Raw genomic sequence first — 22971 nt, 5'->3', positions numbered from 1 at the left:
ATTATATAGAAGGCCGTGTCCCAACTCTAAAATAAGTTAACCAGTATGGTATGGTTAGAATGGGATGTCGAATTACACGGGTAACTCCTTCGTTGGAAAGTTGAAGTTCATACACATTTGGTCTACAACACTTTTTAAACAATAATGGATTTGCCCATCATTTTTGCTTTGGTGTCCGGAGCAATAATCATTGTCCTAGTTTATTTCGTATTAAGTAAATTGCCTTCAGGTCAGAATGCTTTGTGTTTAGTAGTTCCTTAGTAGTAGTGGTAGTATACGTTCATAAAAAGTAATTCGTATTGTCCATTTATCCGTTTTCTTTAACAGGGAAATCCAGTGAAACTAATGTGGAACCTGAAAAGCATGAGGCAGCAGGGGTGGGAAGAGGTTCTAGAGCAAGAATGAGAGCTGCTGCAGGTATGCAGTGTTATACTTAACTAATTCAGTTATGTGATTATGTTTTTCTGGAAGAATAATATTTTCTATAAATGAAGTACAGCAAAGACAGGAAGTAGAGGAGGATGAAGATGGGGACCATGAGAAAATGGGAGCTAAAAAAAGAGCCAAATTAGAGGCAAAAGCTGAGAAAAAAGCTCAACGTGAGGTAATTTTAAAGCTGTGATAGCAATAGCTTTTAAATTCGTGACGTATTAGTATACTACTTGACCTTAGTAAATGATTACAGGCTGAAGAGAAGGAAAGGGAAGAAAAGAAAAAGAAGAAAGATCAGTTAGAAGAAGAAAGAAAGCGCCAAGAAGAAAGGGAAAAACTTGAAGAAGAAAGAAAAGAAGAAGAGGATAGAAAAGCTAGAGAAGAACAGGAAAAAAGAGAGCATGAGGAATACTTAAAAATGAAAGCTGCTTTTAGCATCGAAGAAGAAGGATTCGATGAAAATGAAATGGAAGACAATTCCACACTGCTGCAGGATTTCATAAGTTATATTCAGGTACTTCAGGCCATTAGTTTCATTTTTTAATTTGTTAGTTAAAAAATTATCCTGATCAGCTTCTTTAAATCAGTAGTTGCTATAAGTTCTAAAAAGCATTGAAATACTTTACGTAGTTCTTCGGTTCCGCATTTTTTAATGTTTCTTCTTTACTACTGTTTAAAAATTCTGCTTATTTTCTTGCAAAATGCCAATAATTGATTTCTGAAAGGAATAGAATTGATAGTTTTGGAATATTTTCAAATTTCTTAAAGTTAATAGCTCACAAAACATTCCGTAGCTGAATAGCACTTCAGTCCTTCATGCTGAGCCTATATCTTAGACAAAACTTAGTTCAAGCTACTCGCCCGTTCACTTGAAGATCATCTTCTTACGCTAATCTATTTTTAGTTTTTTTTATGTTTATGATTTAAGGCGCGCCAGCAACTGAGGTTTTTGGCACCCGAAACTTTTTTCAGAGCGCTGCCGGCCTCCGAACAGTGTTGTCTCGATACAGGCTACACTGACCTGAGTGTAACAAGCTTCTAGGAAGATAAAATCTAAGGGCCAGCAGCTGGATTCGAACCCGGTACCTCCGCGTGGAAATCCAATACGCTAACCGCATAGTTAATCCCTTCTTTCATTAATGTGTTGTTTGTGCTTTTTATAAATTTGGTTTATTTTATATATTAAGTAGATCTAAATTATTATGAAAAAACTTTCTCAGAAACAATCTCATCAAGAAAGTTAGTCATGTCCTAAATGACAGATTAAGTTTGAACTATAAGAAGTTTCCAAATTCATGACCGAGAACTAGTTTGTCTCGACCTTGTACACATTCATGACTTTTTTTAAGTAACCTTCTGCGACACCTATTTAATCTTTCTCCTTTTTTTGAGCGCGATTATGTTTGGTCCTCCAAAAAGTTATCCAAGTTCGTTATTCCTCGGTTCCTGGTTTAACATTTGGGGATACATATCTTTTGTAATATTTTTCCTTTACCAACTTGGAGAATTTTCTAATGCTCCTTGATCGCACCCAAGTCACCATTAATTTTGCAAGGTCGTGATTTTAAACCTGTTACTCAAAATCATCTAATACATGCCACAATCATAGATTTTTGTCAGCAGACACTTCATTATCATCTAAAACTAATTTAAAAGAAATTGAAGCTGTAACATGTTGCTGTAGCTAATCTAGGGAAAGCTCCGAACTAAGTTTGGCCTTCTTCCCTTCTCTGTATCCTTGTTATTTGCATGTACTTAACAAAGTACAAGTTATTCATTACTTTCAAGGCCTTATTTCCTCAAGCTTCTTTTAGTTCGTAAAAAGCTTTCCCTAGGTTCGCTTTTGTACTACCAGTAATCAGTATACGTTGCCTTCCTAAGCCATGTTGCTGTAGGTTATTGTAGAGAGGAACTATTATTGTCTGGCATTATTCAAATGCTGCGAAAACCGTTCTCTTAGATGTTAATCATTGTGGCCTGTATAATGTAAGAGTAGTGGTTGGTATTTATTTTGTTTTTATCATTAGCTACCTGAAAAGCAGTAAGGAAAAAGTTGGAAGCAAGAGTAAAAGTAACAATTAAATAACATTAGTAATAAATAATTTGGGACATAATATTAATTGCTTCCTTATAAAAACCAACCACTTTAATATAAAAATGTTAGTTTTTTTAAAAAAATTTCCTTTATGAAATAATTTATTCCTTTAAAAAAAAATTTAAGGATACAAAAGTGATTAATTTAGAAGATTTAGCTGCTCGTTTCAAATTGAAAACACAATCAGTGATCGACAGAATTCAACATCTTCAAAGCGATGGAAGATTAACTGGTAACTATAAGTTGATATTTTTAAAATTTATTTTTTTGTTTAGTTTCATGTATCTGTTTAATTTACTTCTGTATTTTTTCTTAGGTGTAATCGATGACCGAGGAAAGTTTATATATATATCTCAATCAGAGTTAGAATCTGTAGCAAAGTTCGTAAAACAAAGAGGGCGGGTATCAATCGTTGAGCTAGTTGAAAACAGCCAGAGACTAATAAATTTGAACCCTAACATACCCAATGAAGAATAAATGAAACAGGGCTGCCAATAAATAACTTATTACTTATCTACAAGAAATCGAAATATTTTGTTGTATAAAGTACAGAAATACAGGATTGTAAAATAATAAAATCATTTTATGATTCCATGGCTTCGTCTTCGCTAATACTTTCATCCTCATTACTACTCTCTTCTTCACTTGTTACATCTGGATCGCCTGCTTGCTCCGTACATTTTTCACAATGGCACTCAAATAGGTAATGGTTCCTGCAAACAAAAATCAAGTGAAAAATGTTAAAAAAAAAAAATTATATACATATCTACAAAGATAATTTGCAGCGACTCCTAAAATTGAATCAACCCTCGCTTTGTTATTTCCAACAGGGTATTCATTCTATATCCTCTATTATATAAACGAAATTGACTTATTTTACTTAAAAACACTGAAACAACTATCTATTAGTTCGAATTCTAAACATGTATTCCTGTAAGTAACCAAACCTTAAATAAAATGCAACTGCAGCATAAAAGTACTTCCGTACTTAATCGGTACAACGATTAAGGCTAAAGAGAATATTCATTTTAAGGGGTTTCTAGGAATTATCAATTTTACAGCTTACAATGATGGACAGTGCAACGTGGAGCTAATGACCTCGTTGACGCGCACAATGAATAGCATTTGGGAAATCTCTTTTGGGTGGGGACTGTTCTCCCCTTAAATAAAACATTGCCCCAGCGTCGAAACCTGATATCAACTGTGCGGTTCTCTATTATCGGAAGAAATGGTTACCAGCAGCAAACACCACACCTAATAATTATATACCTGTACAGGCTACTACATACAAATTGAACAACTGAATTCATTAACGCAGACACGGTAATCACGAACACAGAAATTCCTTTACCATACCAGGCGAGCTTACTTTATTTTACTTTTTGTCTGCCACCACATTCCTCATTGCCGAGAGAATTTATAATCTTTCTGTAAACTAGCAAATTTATAGAGTTTGTGACATTTTTTCTTTTCTGTCAGTGCTGAATAGTAGGTTCCTATAGTCATGATTTTGGGTTTCATGTAAAACATGTTATATTGAAAATCTGTTGTAAACGTTGTGCGACTAAGTAGGATTGCCTACAAAATGTGCAATGGATTAAAGCTGGAAGAAAGAAATTAGATTAAACACAACACCCTATTAATTAACCACAATTCGGCGTGCCACAAAAATAAAATAAACTCGAATAAATAAGAAACGAGTTCTTTTGTCTTTTTGGCAAAAGAAAGTGAAGTTTCTGAAATATTCCACATTTAATAAAATATAAAATTTCATAAATATTCATTTATATTTTCTGAAATATTCCACATTTAATAAAATACAAAATTTCATAAATATTCATTTATATTTTATCTATTTATAAAAATATTTCATATTTTATATATTGTATAATATTTCGTATTTTATATATTGTATAATATTTGGTACAGTTTGGTATGTTTGAAGTTTCCATAAGGCTTACTGCTGTAATCCTTAGTTTAGTCGGAAGATTTAAAAACGTAGTCCATTTGTACGGATTCAAATGATGGGGTTGCATAACCGGTGTAGAACCGGGAAATTACCATCTTTAGTTTTTTAATCGCTTAATATGCTGAATACAGACCTCCTTGGGCTTATGGATTATCCCGGCCAACCTTTCTTCATTTTACTGGCTTTACTGAAAGCCGAACTAAATTTTATTTTATTAAAGCACACCTCACCTTAAGATAACCCTTCGAGAATGTCTGCTTCTAAAGAGATTACATTCATCAAGGTAGCTAACACATATTTCTTCACCAGCCTTAATATTTTTTGAAGCAATTAATGATAAAGTAAAATTACTGTGTGGAAAAGTAACTGTAGCATTAGGATTGCAACTGTGGTTAATATTTTTCTGCATCTTGTATAAGCCAGATCCTTCACAATTCAAGAATGTCCCAACATCTAATAAAAATAATAAATTGCAATATTAGAAACATGAATATTTTAAGGAAAAGTAATGGCTAGGACTATTACTTACGTTCATTCATTGCATCATATACTTTATTAATAAAAATGTCCATTTTACTCTTCTCTTCTTCATTTAAATCCAATTTTTCTACTTTTTTCACCCATTCACTATAAACACTTGTTCCTATTCCTTGTCCGTTCCGGCCTATCAAAGCAAACAACTTCCTTAAACCGTCTTCTGTTACAAACTATAATTTGGATGAAATTTTTACGGTAAAATTTAAAGTAAAAAGTAACTGCTTCAATAATTAAATAAATGAAAATTACTTCTTTAACAAATTTACATGGAAACACTTCATGGAGTAGAGAATGAACTATGCGGAAATTTTCAGCATATTCTGATCCCAAAAATTTCATTAACATGTTTTCATCTTCATTCACGTAGTTGTGTTGGAACTGGAGAATAAACAAATTATTTTTAATTATTTCTAAACTTAACTGAAAAAGGAAACTAACATATTGCAACAAGATGGAAATAAGATTATTTAGAAACTGAGTTTTAAATTGGAAGTAAATTTTAAGAAAAGAAGTGGTTATTTTTTTGTTGGTTCTTGAAATGAAAACACATTTTTGTGCTGAAATTGATGGGAGATATTGATCGAGTATCTGTAAAAGTTTTATCAATTTGATTTTTAAGTCATGTTTTTTATATAATAATCTATTTAATAGTAATCGTGATAGGTGTGCTAAAAAGAACCAGCCAGTGGGATAAGATTGAATTGGACTTTTGGATACAGCCAGTGGAACACATACTCACGTCTACGAAGAAATTAACTGATATAAAAATTTGTTGGTGCAAATTTCAAAAATACTAGTGCACCAAGAAAGCAAAAGATCTGAAATTCAAGCTTGAAAAAATAATAAACTGATTTGAGTAACGTTAAGCAATACCAAACAATTATGAAAGAAAAATTGGGCAATAAACGGGATAATTAATTCGGAATTGATGACGTTAAGTAAAAGGCAAGATGAAGAAAGAGAAAGGTATAAACTGAAGCTTAAATAGTTATGAATAAACACAGATGAAAATAAATAAAAGGAAAACAGTATACCAGTAGGTTGAGACGCAATGAAGTTGATGTTGAAAGTGAGAAATTAAAAACAAGGCGAAGGAAATAAACTCGAAGAAAAATACTTTTCGAATGTGCGAAATCTAAAAAAGGTACTGTTTACGCGAGAAAAGAGAAAAAAAGTAGCTGAACAGTGTTCTACAGTTAGCAATATAGGCAACTAAGAATCAAGAACTTATTATACATAAGCTAATAAAGAGAAAGAGGCAAACCGAAAAGACAAAAAAAAGGTGAAACAGAAGACAATGGTGTACTTCACGAACCAAAATGGTCAAATTTGCTAAATTAAGAACACCGGAAAATTAGGTTCGTTAAAAAAGAAGAAATATATTGAGAAAACAAAAAATAAACTAATTGATTCCAAGAGAACAAGTAAGTTTAAATCAAAATTATAAATAGAGAAAAGCGTTCGAAGAAATAAAATTGCTTAAAAAAAGAAACAGAAGGAACCCTCAGATACAGAAAAAGCCGTCTGGCTTTACGGTCTAAGAAGGAGACATAAAGGGCACATCAATCCAGTTTAGCTGTTCAGATTGTAAAGGCTGAAGGAGAAAATGATGCAGCAGCAAGGTATAAAATTTATATTTAATGTGGGTTCTTAGAAAACATATTTTGTACAATGGTAAATTGAAAATCAGTTTTTAATAAAAAAGAAATCGATATTGAAATCTTGAGGTAAGAGAGTAGAGAAAACAATGGTTGTATTACTGGAAATTAAAAGAATTGAATTTTTTTAATATTTAAGTCTGTGTACCTCTTTTAGCAACAGACTAATTATTTAGACTGAGACGTGCTGAAACTTTTATATGTATATATATTTAAAAATTTAGAAATACCTTCAAAAATGTTGATACTGCTTCATCATAATTACTCGAGAGTTCAATAATGGCTATCATTTTTAGTAAAAGCATAATAGAACTTGTTTCTGGAGGATAGTGAAATCCGCTGGAAGAAGAAAAAAAAAAAGGTGTGAACACCCTCTTAATTTTTGTTTTTTAATTGAATTCTCAATACTTCAAATTTTACGGAACATATTTAATTCTCATAAACATTTTTCAGTTTAAAAATCTGCAAATAATCCCGAAACAACACTTTAGAGAAAAGCCTATCATTATCCCTCCTCCAAAACTGCCTTAAGAATAATTTTCTTAGCAAAAATGTTTCAAATAAAGAGTTTAAGATCTAAATTTAATAACACATACTCGAAGCGAAGAAAAAATCTCCAGTATCATTTTTAAAAAAAGTTTTAAATTTGAAGAATTAGCCAAGATTTAAACTCTTCTTATTGTACATACATAAGTAGTCTGACCGCACAACGTACTAAAATGATACATTAGAAAGAAGCCCTCTCAACTTCCTCTTACGGAAACAGATTTTTCAATAATTTTTCTAGGAAAATTGTTCAAATAATGACGTAAACTTTAAGACTCTACGCAGCTCGAAACAAATACTTTAGGTGAAAACTTAAAATAGAAAATTGAACTACGAAATAATTGTCTTACCAGATAACGAAAGTAATTAAAAAGCGGATATACAGTATTTTGAAATTGAATTTTGTAGAAATGTAACATAAAAAGATGATAAATAAATTAAAATGCACAGACCTCCAGGATTTTAATAGTTTGTTCAAACTTGGATTGCGAAGCGTGCACAGACATTTGTGATACTGCTCCCAGCTTAACTCTTTACAAGATGTGCTACAGAAACCAACCTACAAAATATTTTATAATATTTGAATTAAAACATAATCTAACGAACCTGAGAAACAAATACTATTCTTTTTTTTTCAGGATTGAATTAGAAGAGTAATAATAGAACGTCTGTTTAGCGAAATAAATGAGTATAGATCTATTAGAATATAGAGAATGAGGATATGGGTTTGAAGCCACTTGCTATAAATCAAGTGAGGTAAATTTCAGAGTGTACAAGTATTGCGCACTTGCGCCCCACTCAGAAAAGGCCTACCAGAACAGTCACTATGGCCAGACTATCTTATTCTTCGCCTTACATTAGGACTAGCTTATCACTCTGAGTTCAGCAACCCTTAGCAGTGATTTTTTTAGATTCTACTGCCTCTGAAATTGTATTTAGGAAACTGTGTTTAGCGAGCTTACTCTTATACTGTATTTTGTTCATTAACGTTTTCGCAGATCTTACATTACTTTTAAACAGCTGAAGATTAACAAAAGTGCCAGAGCCCAGTAAATCACACGAAGGCTATTACTCTGGATACTGCCTAATAACCAGTTGCTTTGTTTTCGACTCAGTTTATCCTGATCATCCTTCGTTACAGGTATCACGAAATCTTCAGTTCGGCGTGACCCCAGCATATTGTGTGAGTGTTGGACCTGTCAATGAAAGTTTGACTAGGATACCTTTAGTGAAGTAATTTCCTTAAAGAAGAAGCTGGTCCGCTTCCTATTAAAAGCACTTTTTCAGAATTTATAAGTACTGAAAAAACTTAGATGGCCAGACAGATATAGTGGGCACTGCGGCACGTCTACCTAAACGGTTTATTTTGATACAATTGAGCTTCAACTCCATTACAGTTTGCTTGATAATTCTTCAAAGTAATGGTGATATAGTTTGAAGCATAATTTTTTTTTCTCCCATAAATCGCTCTCTCAATTGATTATAACTTAGGGGATCACAATACAGTTTGTACGATTAAGTCTTTGTATTAAGATTTTATAAGCAGAAACTTCATCGTTTTATATTAATTTCACACACACTAAAGCTATACATAATCCTTTTTCACTATATACTCAACTAAGTCACATTCAGTTACGTTATTTCTAGGGAAGAATGAATCTGCATGCGACGCGCAAAGTACTCTTATCTCATGACTCTAAGAAAAAAAAACAGATAAAGAGAGCCAGTCTAATCTCGTAAAAGCATGGAGAAGAATAAGTGGAAGAGGCTGCAGAGCAAGGAAATACATAAGCGTTAGAAAGCATATTGGTTCTTTTCCACCAGTTTATTGGCATTGGAGATATTAGAAGTCAACAATAGTTATACACACCAATATGTTGGTTTTTACCAGTCCTCCAAAATAACACTTGGTTATTGTTATTGAGGAGCAAACGAGACCAAAAATATAACACATAAATAACTAACAAACTAACCCTTAATTAACATAATCCTAAAAAAAACATGTGCTTTGATACGCACTTAATTATACACTTTCACATATAATATTATAAAAGTAAATTAAACTAAGAGTTTAGGATAAATTAAAAACATATATATTTTGGAATGAAAGCCGAAAACCAGATTTAATTAGGAGAGCCATTCTAAGGACATTATCTTATACTTACCCCACAATCGCAATAAACATGTTTAGATTTGTCTGTTGGACATAAATTTGGATGAGATAATACAATGTTTTCATTGTTGGACAACCTTTTAATGTTTTCAACTGTACTTTCCATAGGTCTAAGAAAATAAATAAATGCACATATTTATTATGAATAAAAATAATAATTAAATTATAGATCATATTCTTTGTTACCTTAGGCAATGATGACAAGCCAAATATCCGTATTTTTCATTCCAATAAAACTGCGCGGCTACAATAGGTTCTTCTTCAAAAATAACATCACCTTCACAGAAATCTTTGAAGGCGAAAATTCCTACACCCTGTTATTATTCGAACCATTAGGTAGATAAAAAAAAATTAATGAAAAGTTAAAAGAAATCAAATATTTCTGTACTAACTTTATGTGCACCGGCAGTCCTAATTTCAATACTAGGTTCCTTTATCAGTATATCTGTGGAATTCTCATGAGACGAAGAATTTATTTCCTCAAAATCAGTCTCCATTCTTCTGAATCGAAACTAGGTCCAAAGTTTTTAATTCATGAAGACGTTGAACTCTATACACGTGTTCAAAAATGTTTTACGAATTCCTTGCCTTTAGTCATTTGAATACCGATCTACTACATCCTTGATGACAGATGGGAACTACATAAAAGATATTGTGGCCAGAGAAAAAATAGATTATTGACATCTAATCAATGATTTTCTATTAGTACACATAAGGAAAAGATAGATAGATAGATTTTATCCGTACCAGGCCGTGTAATGTGTAGAGCATAACATTGTCCTGGATGGAGAATGTAAGGTTAAGTTTAGGAAAACGTTATGTACTGTGCTGTACTCAGTTGCAGTGTTGCACACAAAAGCAGTTTAAGTTAATTCCTAGAATTTCGGAAAAAGTGATTTATGAAAATTTGTAAAGCAAAAAAACTAGTTGGGGCAGCTACACTGATTTTCTGGACGATAAAAAATAAATAACTGATAAATCAGAAGAGACATGGTTTAAAACTATACCTTGTTTCTTGTTTTGATCAATAAAGACACAATGGAAAAGTGAAACCTTCTGTATTTGTCATCAAATGAATTTCAGCTTAAAATTGATACCATTGATAAAATATGTTGCTTTTATAACGTTTCACATTTGAGACAGGGTACTTTATTTTTTAGTTAAATAGATGGTTTGTAAAAATCAATCTAAACTTACGGAGTTACAAGTTAAATTTGAATGGTGCTGCTCTCGATTTTTGGGTCCACATATGTATTTGTGAGACGTGAGGAAAACAAATACAAAAATCACGAGAAAAGGAACCTAGAGAAGAGGTTGCCGAGTACTTTTACTGTTACAAATGGTTGAGAGTTCAACAAGTTTCAATATATTTTGTTTAATCTGAAATGCCTTTGTAAATGAATTAACTGATATTTGAAGGTCGCAGGTAATTTATAAAATACTGCATTAATTAATACACTGATGCATTATTAACAGTAATTTGCTTTTAGAAAGTTGAGTCGCAATGAGGTGCATACTGATATTTGACCATCTCAATGATATCATATTTAGTAAATATGACAGAAATTTTGTGTCACATATTAATAAAATAGCTAACTCCCAAGGATTTGACACGAGTCAATTTCAGGTAAATTAATTTCAATAAATTATTTTAAGTTAAATAAAGTTCTTACGCAACTAGTTGATCAGATTTTATTTCTCAGTTCCAGCAAGATGAAGATAAAGTGAACTTTAATTTCATTATACAACTATTTTCACCAATAGTCACATCCCAGAGAATAATGACTTCCCAATTCGGAAATTCCTACACTTCAGTACAGTGTCAAGACGGACTTAATTTGGTTTTCGATGAAGTAATTGAATGATATATGCGAATGATTGTTGATTTATTATATAACATTAATTTACCTCTTAACTTTTAGAGAAAAGAGTCACTAATTTCTTTCACAATTAGCAGTTCTTAAATTTTAACTTTCATATTTTCTTCAGATTGTGTATAAAGTTGTTTAATGCTTATAAATTGTTGGATTTTCAACATAGAAATAGCCCTTTAGAGGAAACCTGCCAGCGCTTTTTTTTAAATTTTATTTATTTATAAATTTTTTTTTTACTGGTTTACAGGTGAAGAAGGACCAAGCTCTATGCTTTCCCGAGTTCTGAAAGCCAGATGTGTAACCATCTGCCTCCATGTAAAAATTCTGCAGGAAATTGGCTTTTCTGTAGATATCTTTGCCTCACAATTTACAATGTCGACCCATCCAACACCCACACAATACACAGAGTCTGCAGATATTAATTAATTATTAATGTGAGCTACTATTTAGATTCAGTATTATGTTTCGGACACTTACGCTTTATAAGAAACTGATTGTTCTTACCATACCCTTGTATGGTGTTTATGGAAATAAAGAGCTGGTCAACTATTGCACATCATCAATTTCTTATTTACATTTACGCATGCACTTTTAGTCTAAATACTGTGACTAAACGTATCAATTAAGTGAAACATAATATATCTTTTCGGTCGCAGTGAATTTGGCTTTCTCATGCTCAATGATATGTGAGTAAATTTGTTTTAAGCTAGAGTTTGTGCGCGGATTAGTTAAACTCAAATAGTTGCTTACAGCTAATTCTGCAGCCATATGTATCGAATATCAGTCATGTTAGTGTAACTGTAGTTATTGTGTAATTGTTAATAAAATACAATTACTGTTATTGAGCTGAAGTATTTTAAGAGCCACCCCATATTGAAAACGAGTTAGTGGGGATCAAAAATGATTCTTTTTAGGAAAATTTATATTGTCATGTTTCGGAGACTTATGGATTTCTTTATAAGAAACTGATTGTTCTTACCATACCCTCATGCTCAATGATATGTGAGTAAATTTGTTTTAAGCTAGAGTTTGTGCGCGGATTAGTTAAACTCAAATAGTTGCTTACAGCTAATTCTGCCGCCATATGTATCGAATATCAGTCATGTTAGTGTAACTGTAGTTATTGTGTAATTGTTAATAAAATACAATTACTGTTATTGAGCTGAAGTATTTTAAGGGCCACCCCATATTGAAAACGAGTTAGTGGGGATCAAAAATGATTCTTTTTAGGAAAATTTATATTGTCATGTTTCGGAGACTTATGGATTTCTTTATAAGAAACTGATTGTTCTTACCATACCCTCATGCTCAATGATATGTGAGTAAATTTGTTTTAAGCTAGAGTTTGTGCGCGGATTAGTTAAACTCAAATAGTTGCTTACAGCTAATTCTGCCGCCATATGTATCGAATATCAGTCATGTTAGTGTAACTGTAGTTATTGTGTAATTGTTAATAAAATACAATTACTGTTATTGAGCTGAAGTATTTTAAGGGCCACTCCATATTGAAAACGAGTTAGTGGGGATCAAAAATGATTCTTTTTAGGAAAATTTATATTGTCATGTTTCGGAGACTTATGGATTTCTTTATAAGAAACTGATTGTTCTTACCATACCCTCATGCTCAATGATATGTGAGTAAATTTGTTTTAAGCTAGAGTTTGTGCGCGGATTAGTTAAACTCAAATAGTTGCTTACAGCTAATTCTGCCGCCATATGTATCGAATATCAGTCATGTTAGTGTAACTGTAGTTATTGTGTAATTGTTAATAAAATACAATTACTGTTATTGAGCTGAAGTATTTTAAGGGCCACTCCATATTGAAAACGAGTTAGTGGGGATCAAAAATGATTCTTTTTAGGAAAATTTATATTGTCATGTTTCGGAGACTTATGGATTTCTTTATAAGAAACTGATTGTTCTTACCATACCCTTGTAAGGTGTTTATGGAAATAAAATTGTAATTTTAGTTGGCTGACTCTTTTTTTATTTTTATTTTTTAATCAGGCAAATGTTAGAACTAAGTGTAAATTTCCCTTATGCAGAAAATAGACTAGTCACTTCATATATTGGCGTCCTGAGCCATCGACACAGATATAGGTAGGAGCTTTGGTTAGCATGGAGCTTGTCTCTCTCACTTTAGATGTAAATCAATGTAATTTAATTTTGTTTTTTGCTTTTACTTTATTTCAGTTTGAGTTTTGATTTTCTAAAATCAGCACCTCTAAAAAATTTGTAAAAGTAATTTAAAAAAAAAAAATGCAAAACACTAAATTATCTGTTGAAGTAATATTTATAATTGTATCATTAAATAAAATTTTAATTCATTGCAGTATATAGGATTCTTATTTGTACATCTTGGGTTTGAAGATATAAAGTGGCTGAAGCGTATGCTTGGTATATGTATATCTGTAATTAAACATATTTGCGGACCAGACATACCCTCGTAAGTTAAATGTTTTGTTTGCTTGTATTTTTTTTTTTTAATTTGATTATTTATTTTGCAACTGTATGTATTTGAAAGGATTATTTATCATAAAATTAATTATTAAAGCAGTATTCAGTGTCTAACTTTGAGAGATCTTTTTTGAAATTGTTAATTCTGAATGCTGTGCCCTCTTACTCTTTTTAAACCGTCAAGGGGAATGGATTAGCTATTTTTTCTGGAAACCACTGTCCTCTATCCGGCCTATGGGGTTTTCAGCCTATTTTCAACACTAGGTTTTTCAAAATTTACACTGACATCTCCAATACTTTCACTAATCTTTTAAGAAGAGTTGTTTATTTATTTCTATCTTATACAAGACACTTAGATTACCTTCTTTACGGAAGACTAAATTCTATGCTGGAACAGTATCATTAAGAGCCAAGTAGAATCTTTTATTCGTAGGTATTATTTATTAGAATTTTTGTATATAAATTCAAGCGGACAACATCACTCCACTTCTGGGATTTTCTTGGGAGTTCCGGGGTGAAAAAAATTATCATGATCTCCAACGTTAACACTACTACCAAATCTGAAGGGAACATGGGATTTACTTCTAAAACATTTAACCGACACTTCTTGTCCATTCATATGATTTCATAGCTTCATCCTGAACGACCACATCCAACGGTGTCAAATAAAACATCTCCTCATGCGACCGAGATTGCTAGAGATATAGATATTTGTATCATTCCGAGGAGTTTATTTTCCCCCTATTTTAATATTCCCAGCTTCCAAATTACAGCTGCATTGGTGGTCCTCGGCAGATGTTTGTTTACCGGCTTTCATTAATTTAATGTTAATCCTGTATTTATAGTAAAGGAATTTAGATTTACCATTCTACTTCATCCACATTACTAGACTGGTGGTAGTGATGAAATTTCGTCTGAAAAATATACGCGTTTTTTTTTTTTTTACAAGAATTCTATCCTAGTTTGAAATTGGTATTGACCAGTGTAAAATTTCTTGGTCCTCTCTTCTGAAGCTGAAGAGTCATTGAAATAATTCTTCAGCTTGCGCAATAAGGGCTATTTTTTTCTAACGATAATTCGTCTCTGCCAAAATTTATTACTTCGTTAACTATTAATACCGTAATATTTCTCAATTCTTCTTTCTTCTAGTACGAAAGTGATATTGATATTTTACCATTCTGAATTCTCTTTGTTCTTAAATCTGATGTATTTAACTTTCAGTCTTAAAACTGTCAAGAGCAAATCTAGTTTAGTGAAGCGCTTATTAGACACATGGGGAACTCTTGTTGAAGACGATCAAGCTGAACTCCTTGAAGCTCTTGAACAGCTGTCAGTTAGTAATGATTTAAGTTCAACCGCAATAAAAGCGCTGAAAGAAGCCACTGATAAAATTAAATCTAAACTTGATCAATCTAGATCTCATGCTTTATTGTTTGTGGAAAACAAATTTCTCGCTTTATTTTCTAGGTATTTATTATTGTCACTTTTATTTTGATTTTCTATTAGTTTAACATTAAAATAGTGACAGAATTTAGTTAAGACTTCCACTTCAATTTTTGTAATTCAATTATTCTTTAGAAATTTGTACGAAGTTTAGAGAGCTTTAAACAAATGGTAAATTTCTGAAAAGTAGTGATAGCTTAAGTTATATAAAATTACTGTTTAATAGGAAATATGATTTCCTACGAGCCATGGTATCAAAACTTTACTGTTTTTATAATGGAGGATTAATTATATTGAAACAATAATTTGATACTTAGCCGGACTGCTAGAGAATTGAGCGCTGGGGACCTGCTTTTCCTTAGTTTGCTCGCTGAATGTACTAGACAAGAGGTGAACACGGTTTCTGTTGCGGGAGCATCTCAACAGAAGTCATCAACTGATTTGAGCCAATCAAGTGATGAGTTTTATAGTCCACAAACAAGTCCTGAACCTTCAAGAAAAAGTGAAGGTGTGTTAAGCCTTTCATAGCTTTTATACAAATCTGATGTATTAACTTTTTTGAGCCTTTATATAAAAATAACCGAACGGTTCTACTATTTGGTGAATAAGTACTTCAATTTAAAAAAGAACCCTACGTTTGTAAAATACAATACAAATTTGATAATACATATTGAATGAATAGAACCAAAAAAATTTAGCAGTACAAAGAGAACAGATTACTGCACAAATAAATTTTAATTAAATCAATTAATTTTGCATTGGGTGCAGTTGCACTTTTGTAAATAAATGAATTCAATTGTTTTTGGAGACTGATTCATAAATCCAAAGGGAAGAAAGAAAATTCCAATTTTATTAATGACTGAAATTACTGAAATATTCTTTCTTCCCTTTAAATGAATTCACTTGATTTATAGAATCATTAATAAATTAATTATAAGTTCAGTTCAGTCCTTATTTCTTGAATATAATCAGTGTTATTGTATCTTCTTTTTAGTTGGTCAATAAATTTCATTGTTCATGTTGTAGACAATACTATATCCAATGATGAAATGTTCTCCGAATTGATTTTGCTATCGGGAAATGCTTATTCAGCTGTAACCCCCTACTTTGTACACATTACTTTCATTGCTGACAGCGTTTCCCTTGTTTTATTATATCAGGTAAAAATTATTACATTTATTTTATGGATTAAGTGTATCATTTTTAATTCTCAAATATATATATTTTTTCAGACTAACTATGATAATCTCAGTATTGCATTAAACGAATCTTTTGAAGCAATAAATATAATAAATTCACTTTCATCATCTTCCACAGATGTAGAAGGGTTAAAAAAAGGAATGGAATTACTGGAACCGAGTATTAAAAAACTTTTCGATGGTATAAAAAAAATTAAATCAAGTGAAATATCTCCCAAATTGGATGCTAATATAAAAGTTTTACACGTTAAGTGGGATTTACTTAAAAGGTAAATATTTTATATTTGGAGAAAAATGGAGTCCCAATTATACTTATATTTTCAAAATCAAATTGTAGGCAGTGGAATGAAAATACTAGTGCTGCATGCATTGGTTCTTGCAGCCATAGTCTTGGCCTTTGTCTAAGAGATATTCTGCAATCAACGGTGCTAGATAAGTCTAACATTGTCCGAGGATCTTCTGTAGCGATATCAGTATCACAAGCTGTAGCTGTAGCACTAGCAAATTACACAAATTTTCTTCAAGTTAAAGCACTGAGAAATTTCACTCTTGGATCATATCCTTTTCATTACTCATTTATTTTAAGCAGTTTTATCTATGAAACGGACTCTGCTGCCTTTTTCATATCAAATGACGTAAAATCATGAAACAACTTTCTTATAATTTAAGAATCACAAAGGGAAGAAAACATTATTTGCATAAAAATTGTAATTCCTTTTGTATTCCGCCTTTTGAAGAGATTTTCAAGCCTTTAAATTTCTTATTTTGTGGAAACTTCCCTTAACAACAGTCATCCTTAAGCTTGAAAACTAAGTAACTGAAGGCGATGTCCATTTCGTTTGTCACAGAGTCATTCTAAAGAAACTACTCGACCGACTAAAAATATGTTTACTATATCGGCTTTCAAATGTGAGAAAACAATTTGATTTCAATGTCAATGAAATTTAGATTGCCTTAGAATTAACGCTAGTAGATACTTCATTTCATTTTGTCGGTTGCTGAAACAGGCAAGGAATGAACGAACATTAGCCATGAATTTCACCGTATGGAATTTCACGAATTTCACGGTATGTATCTCACTGTATAGTGAGAGGGGCTTCAGGAAACTAGATTATATAGTAAATACTAAGAACTGATAAGTATAAGATAATCAGGTAGAAGCTAAGAAGTGCTAATTAGAATAATTGGCAAGAAAATGGGGCAAGTCTTATTCTTAAAATATCTCGGTTCGTATCTCAGTGAGGACGACTCCTTGGCGTTGATAACGGATTAGGGGTGGTGCAAGAGTGTCAATTCTGTAAAAAGAGTTAACTGAATTGATGGAAGTGTTTAAACAGATGAATGTTTATTATTGGATGAACTTTTTAACTACACGTGTTCAGATATAAGAAAAGTAAAATTTACCCAACTCTTACTCTTAACGAAAAAATAATATAGATTTCTGACAGCTATTTCTTAATTCTTATTAATGTCCTTAATTCATTTAAAACGCGGGCCTCTCTAAGCATAAATAAATACTTGGAAGAATTTCCTGGCTTGGTACATTTTTTGTACATAGACAGAACGAGTCATAGAATTACAGCGCCTACATTGGATTTTCATTCACAGCAAACTATTACCCTTACGAAGAAAAAGGTATATAACTATTTGTTTGTTTTTCTGATTATTTGAATTTATATCGGTCGGTAATATATTTGCCATTGTTATTATAAATTTGAATTTTAATATTTCAGATATGGGAAATGGTTGAATTTAGTAGGACACACTTACAAGAAGGTCACCTAGCTATCATGTGGAAAGATACCGCTTTCAATTATGCGTACTATCTATGGTTTGAAGATATGACAGTAAGATGCATTTCTATTTTTAACAATTCCCACTGTCCTATCAAGCTGAAAATTATTTATTTTATTTTGATGGGAATGACTCGTGCGAATTTAAAAAACTAAATAACTGAAGGCAATGTCCACTCCCATTTGAGTGATTCGTGTAGGAGTATTAACATCAGATTGTATCCATTATGTTCGTACTTTATTACATTGTTTCTCCGTAGGGATCGCCGTTAAAACCAAAAATAAGTCCATCAGTTGCTGTCAAGAGTTTACCTATTCCAGGAGTTTTTAGTGCTGATTTTTACCAGTAAGTAGAAGATTTATGGTGTAATCTTAATTTTATTATCTTTGTCTATTATTAAAATTTTAAACTTCAAAATTTATATTAACTTTTATATGTTTAATATTCTAACCATGTTTATGATTTTATTACACTGAAGTTACAAATTATCGTATTTAGTTACAAATACAACATAGGCTAGTGCACTAGGAGCCTTACACATGTGATAAAACATTTAATTAAAGTGCGTTTCTTCAAAGATCTCGGTTTTTAGTCTGGAAGAATGTCAATGTTCAGAATCTCAGTGTATTTGTGGCCCAAGTAAGCCAAAGGGCGTTAGTGCAATTTTTGGTATGTTTTAAAAATTTGGCATTCAATTCGTTAGTGTGTTGTTAACTGTTATCCAAAATTGGTAGGATTTGATGATTGGTAGAAAGAAGTGACTTGAGAACTAAGTGGAGGAATGTTTGTTTCCGTTGATAAGTGAGTATAAAAATGTTACAATCGTGTGTTCGTTTTGTAGTAGTCGTGTGCTATTAATTTGTCTCTAATTAAGTCTAGTGAACAGGATCTCGCCGAAGTAGCGCCCTCCAAGGGCTTTTCTTTTCAGAGTATTTCCTAGTTGTTGAGTCGTAATAGGCGGAGGACTTCCTTCCGGAAGTTAGAAGGGAGAAAATTTTTGCTTTAGTTTCGAGAAAATTCTGCCGCATTTTCTATCTTTTAATCAATTTTTGAGATGTTTATAGGTCAGTAATCCATTGGTTTAGTTTTTGTTGGATGGAGCTATAAAGTATCGTAGGCATATATGGCTAATGTTAACGTAAGATAAGGTAGGATGGTCATTCCAAGTAAGATTTAACAATCTTCACAGTACTAGACGACATTATCACGAGACTTTCTCAAAAGATATTTAAGAGTCTACTCCTCGAAATTGATATACTGGTTGGTGCTATAGTTTAAATCAGGCTGATGAGTATGCCACTTAACTACCATTTTAGGAAACGTCTGCAGATCTTGAATTCCATTGTATTAGAGAGAGAATCCATGAGACTAACTAAAAGGCTTACTTTTTGGTTTTTAAGCTTTTATGAGGTACGACTAAATTGCATTCTTTCAACTTTGCGGGAAATATCCGAATCGAAGACGTACATTGAAGGCTAAATTTATAATTTTAGTTATCTTTTCTATAACATTCTCCAGTGAGGTCCTGTAGTCTAAATATTATGTCACTCTAGAACGTTATTATATTTTTCTTTTTACAATCAAGTAGGGAATAGTTGTAGCAAATATACATAATTTTAAACATTGTATGATACTTTGTATTTTTAGCTTCTTATAACAAAATTCAAATTTGTTGTCTTAATAAATTTTACATTTTCTAAGAAGTAAAATAAATTAGATTTCAAAACTAATATATGCATATAAGTAATAAGGGCAATTTGTTTATTTTGCAGTCGCCTAACCGAAACATGTTTTCCAAAAATGGCTTTGAATAAGATTCGATGTTATGAATTATATTGCATCCATCTTGGTTTAGCTTCATCTTCCTGTGTACTAGAGCATTCCCGTCGATTGGCAGCTACTATATGGGAAGTTACTGGTATTCCAAATAATCCTCTAGATCTTTTATAAAAAAAAAAAGAGAACAATTGTTATAGTACGCAGGGGTTATCTAAAAATTTAGGTAAGTATATTTAAGTAAATATTTTTTGTAGTTTGGGGACGAATTAAACAAGCTACAAAAACTAATGTTGATTATTTTATGTTTTTTTTATTGTTGTTGTATTATTATAATAATAATTATTTTTTATAGATTCTCGTCAAATTTAAGTTTATCGGATAACTCATTCTTCTATTTTCTGGAAGAACTTTCATCACTTAAAAGTTGAGTTCATATAATTGGGCGGAATGACGTTTGTCTCATTTGTATATTTTTACATTTTTATCAAAAGCAGAAATTATTTTAAGTAAAGAATTGTAAAATTTGGTTACTGCAAATTTTAGAATACTCTACCTTTTTATTAACTAATTTAATACTCGTACCCTAATTTTGAAGAGCTATTTTTAATTTTTTAGGTAGTTTTACTTAATTGCAGTAAGCTTTAACGTGATAAGGAAATATTGTCTATTTTCATTTAGGCTACTTCATCAGGCATTTTGTAGATTTTAAAATCTTTCTTTCACCGTGTTTACAGAAGAGGCGTAGTACAGGATTAAAGCTGACTTCTTATATGTCCTCTTGTCTTCCTGTGACATTAATTAGTTCACGTTTTGTGTAAACTCAGAATGAATATTTAAAATAATTATAACTAGATCAAGTTTTAATTGTCAAAAGGACTTCCTGAAGGCGGATTACAGAGAAGATATACGCTCAATTTACCATCTGTAAAGGATGTGCGTAATGCATAATTAGAGCAATACCACTCTTGACCCGCTTTTTGATTTTTTGGATTGTTACACAATGAGATTATTGATTTGAGTTTCCACAATCGCCCGAAAATGTTAGGTCTGTACTTACATTAACGTTTAATCAATAAGACTTTCGATCTTTTCCATTACACCTTTATGTTCAATTTATATTAAAATCTGTGAAGTTACAACTGAATTTCGCCTAAACCAAGTTTTATACAAAATAACAAAAATAAGTTAATCACACATGGTACACCGAATCCCACAAGCTGTCTTAGATAATTCGCAGAACTATTCCAGTTTATGTTTATAATTTATGTTTTACTTGGGAAATAACTGTATGCATTACATTTCCAATTAAAAAATTTAAGAATAGTGTGTAACAAACTTGAACAGTAGTAGTTTTGCTTTATCAGTTAATTTTCCTATTATTAATTTTAAAATATCAGTATTTCTTTTATTTCTGTTCTTATACTCGCAAAAATATGAACCTCTTCATACAGTATTATTACAATACTTTGGTACTAGTACTTAAACAAAGGAACACCACCAGCTATTTTTTATTTTCAATCACTGTTTTCCGAAATCAGGTCGCCTAAGGCCGTTTGTTTCTTACTGCATTGTACAATATAAGATATTCCTGTATTATCCAAATTGAAGTCATTGTATTCTCCCTGTGCAATGATCTTTATAATATCCAAATTATAAAATTATTACACTTTTATAACACATTTTGTATTTAGGTAATTCTGGTCTTTGCAATTTAATAAGCTATACATTTGCATTCGTAAAGTGAACTAATGAATAATAATTTCAATGTCTAGGAAAGAGTTATTCCCTTCAATTAACTGATTGTATTTTAAATCAAGGACTTGTTACTTTTTTTTAATTCAAACGGTTCCACATCTTATCCTCTCTTTCCAGTCGGGTTGTCAGAACCGCAAGAATCGAAATAAAATTTCGCCACACTTCCCCACATTTTTGGAAATTTCTATTTGGTTTTCGTGTTATCATTCCCCAGAAGGCATTGGGTATTTCTTTAAAAAAAAAACGCATTTCAACTTTTTTACTCCTTTCAACTAACTTATAAAGTCTTACTTTTTTTTCCACCGCCGTTATTAACATTGGCCCATCACCAATCTTTTGTGAGCAACCCAGTAAGCGGTAGGAAAATTGTGCTTTGCAGCCATGATGTGGCTGTCTTGCAGAGCTTAAAAGCTTATCAAATTCTTACATACCATCCTTATGACATAACAGACATTGCGTGTCTGCAATCCTGAAGCGATGCAAGTGCTTCTTCTTCAAGTAAAAGAATTACATCTTATCTACTTAATTTCTTATTAACGTGATTTGTGAGTTTCTAAACTCCATCTAACATCTACTTATTAAATTTACTTGGTTCTTCCGCAGAATATTCTATTAAGAAAACTATTAAATGAACAATGTAGTTTTAAATTACCTACACTCCATTGAGTAGGTTACCATTGTAAGGGATTAGCTTAGTTGTTTTTGTAGAGGACGGCCTTGCGGAAAAACTCAACATCAGTTACTGGCCTAGAAGCCTCTTACTGCTCATAGACTGAGGTTGCACTGAAAAACGCTCCGGGTGCCAATGACTTCAGTTGTTTAAGCGTTTTAAATTAAAATAATTAAAACCAAACACATTAAAAGTTCACGGTTAGTTAGAAAAATTTAAAACGTAATAATGTCCAGATTTTTTATTCAGACAATATCATGGCCAAAATCATTTTAGCTAATTCTTTTGATTTCCTATAATTATCACTCAAAAAATGTGTCAATAAATTAAAACGCCTGAGTTAGTGTGTTTTTTTTTTAATTTATGGGCCGAGAAAATAATACAGGAACATTCTTTAAGAAAAAAAAATACATTATTTTGATCTAGAAAATAGAATATTTATATATATATAATTTAGAGCGGATAAACTATTAACAATGTGTTAACAAAGTTTAAACAATAAAAAATAATGAAAAAGCCTACTTAATTTATTCATTTATTTTTGCCCAATATACATTCGTTTTTTTAAAATACTTCTTTAAATGTTGTG

General features: G+C 31.5%; 3 protein-coding genes across 6 annotated transcripts; 2 read left to right on the top strand and 1 right to left on the bottom strand.

Annotated features, from left to right (window-relative positions):
* The first annotated feature begins 8 nt into the window (after positions 1–8).
* Ddrgk1 (DDRGK domain containing 1) lies at positions 9–3121 on the top strand. Its single transcript, XM_074141812.1, has 6 exons — positions 9–229; positions 328–417; positions 495–604; positions 686–946; positions 2654–2759; positions 2844–3121. The coding sequence occupies exons 1-6, from the start codon at positions 145–147 to the stop codon at positions 3002–3004; spliced, it is 813 nt and encodes a 270-aa protein (XP_073997913.1). The 5' UTR covers positions 9–144; the 3' UTR covers positions 3005–3121.
* On the bottom strand, positions 3017–9944 carry Smyd5 (SET and MYND domain containing, class 5). The gene is made up of 9 exons (XM_074141804.1): positions 9803–9944; positions 9597–9724; positions 9403–9520; positions 7690–7796; positions 6922–7030; positions 5283–5411; positions 5026–5203; positions 4727–4949; positions 3017–3240 (listed from the first exon to the last, which is right to left on the bottom strand). The coding sequence occupies exons 1-9, from the start codon at positions 9905–9907 to the stop codon at positions 3111–3113; spliced, it is 1227 nt and encodes a 408-aa protein (XP_073997905.1). The 5' UTR covers positions 9908–9944; the 3' UTR covers positions 3017–3110.
* A 744-nt stretch (positions 9945–10688) lies between these two features.
* Positions 10689–22903, top strand: HPS1 (Hermansky-Pudlak syndrome 1 protein). 4 transcript variants are annotated; one of them, XM_074141793.1, is made up of 14 exons: positions 10689–10829; positions 10901–11037; positions 11114–11263; positions 13619–13731; positions 14964–15209; positions 15503–15693; positions 16212–16345; positions 16418–16653; positions 16722–16940; positions 17875–18019; positions 18118–18231; positions 18438–18523; positions 19951–20180; positions 20310–22903. In XM_074141793.1, exons 2-13 carry the CDS (start codon positions 10915–10917, stop codon positions 20126–20128), a joined length of 1935 nt encoding a protein of 644 aa, XP_073997894.1. In that variant the 5' UTR covers positions 10689–10829; positions 10901–10914; the 3' UTR covers positions 20129–20180; positions 20310–22903. The 4 variants fall into 4 exon arrangements, with proteins under 4 accessions (XP_073997894.1, XP_073997895.1, XP_073997893.1 ...); XM_074141794.1 differs by having other exon boundaries at positions 10692–10832; XM_074141792.1 differs by having other exon boundaries at positions 10695–10836.
* The last annotated feature ends 68 nt before the right edge of the window (positions 22904–22971 follow it).

The sequence above is a fragment of the Rhodnius prolixus genome, unplaced genomic scaffold (assembly GCF_049639745.1).
Source record: "Rhodnius prolixus isolate KJV_2025 unplaced genomic scaffold, Rpr scaffold_6, whole genome shotgun sequence".
NCBI lineage: Eukaryota > Metazoa > Arthropoda > Insecta > Hemiptera > Reduviidae > Rhodnius > Rhodnius prolixus.
Note: the sequence above shows the minus strand (reverse complement) of the source record. Positions and strands in the feature narration are given on the sequence as shown.

Excerpts from the sequence above, each read along its gene's own strand:
- HPS1 (XM_074141793.1), top strand. The coding sequence starts at position 10,915 with ATGAGGTGCATACTGATATTTGACCATCTCAATGATATCATATTTAGT. Across the intron at positions 16,941-17,874 it reads AGAAATTTCACTCTTGGATC|GCGGGCCTCTCTAAGCATAA; the intron begins ATATCCTTTTCA and ends TTCATTTAAAAC. Across the intron at positions 18,020-18,117 it reads TTACCCTTACGAAGAAAAAG|ATATGGGAAATGGTTGAATT; the intron begins GTATATAACTAT and ends TTAATATTTCAG.
- Smyd5 (XM_074141804.1), bottom strand. The coding sequence starts at position 9,907 with ATGGAGACTGATTTTGAGGAAATAAATTCTTCGTCTCATGAGAATTCC. Across the intron at positions 4,950-5,025 it reads ATATGATGCAATGAATGAAC|ATGTTGGGACATTCTTGAAT; the intron begins GTAAGTAATAGT and ends TATTTTTATTAG. Across the intron at positions 3,241-4,726 it reads TCTCGAAGGGTTATCTTAAG|GAACCATTACCTATTTGAGT; the intron begins GTGAGGTGTGCT and ends TTTTGTTTGCAG.
- Ddrgk1 (XM_074141812.1), top strand. The coding sequence starts at position 145 with ATGGATTTGCCCATCATTTTTGCTTTGGTGTCCGGAGCAATAATCATT. Across the intron at positions 418-494 it reads AAGAATGAGAGCTGCTGCAG|TACAGCAAAGACAGGAAGTA; the intron begins GTATGCAGTGTT and ends CTATAAATGAAG. Across the intron at positions 947-2,653 it reads ATTTCATAAGTTATATTCAG|GATACAAAAGTGATTAATTT; the intron begins GTACTTCAGGCC and ends AAAAAATTTAAG.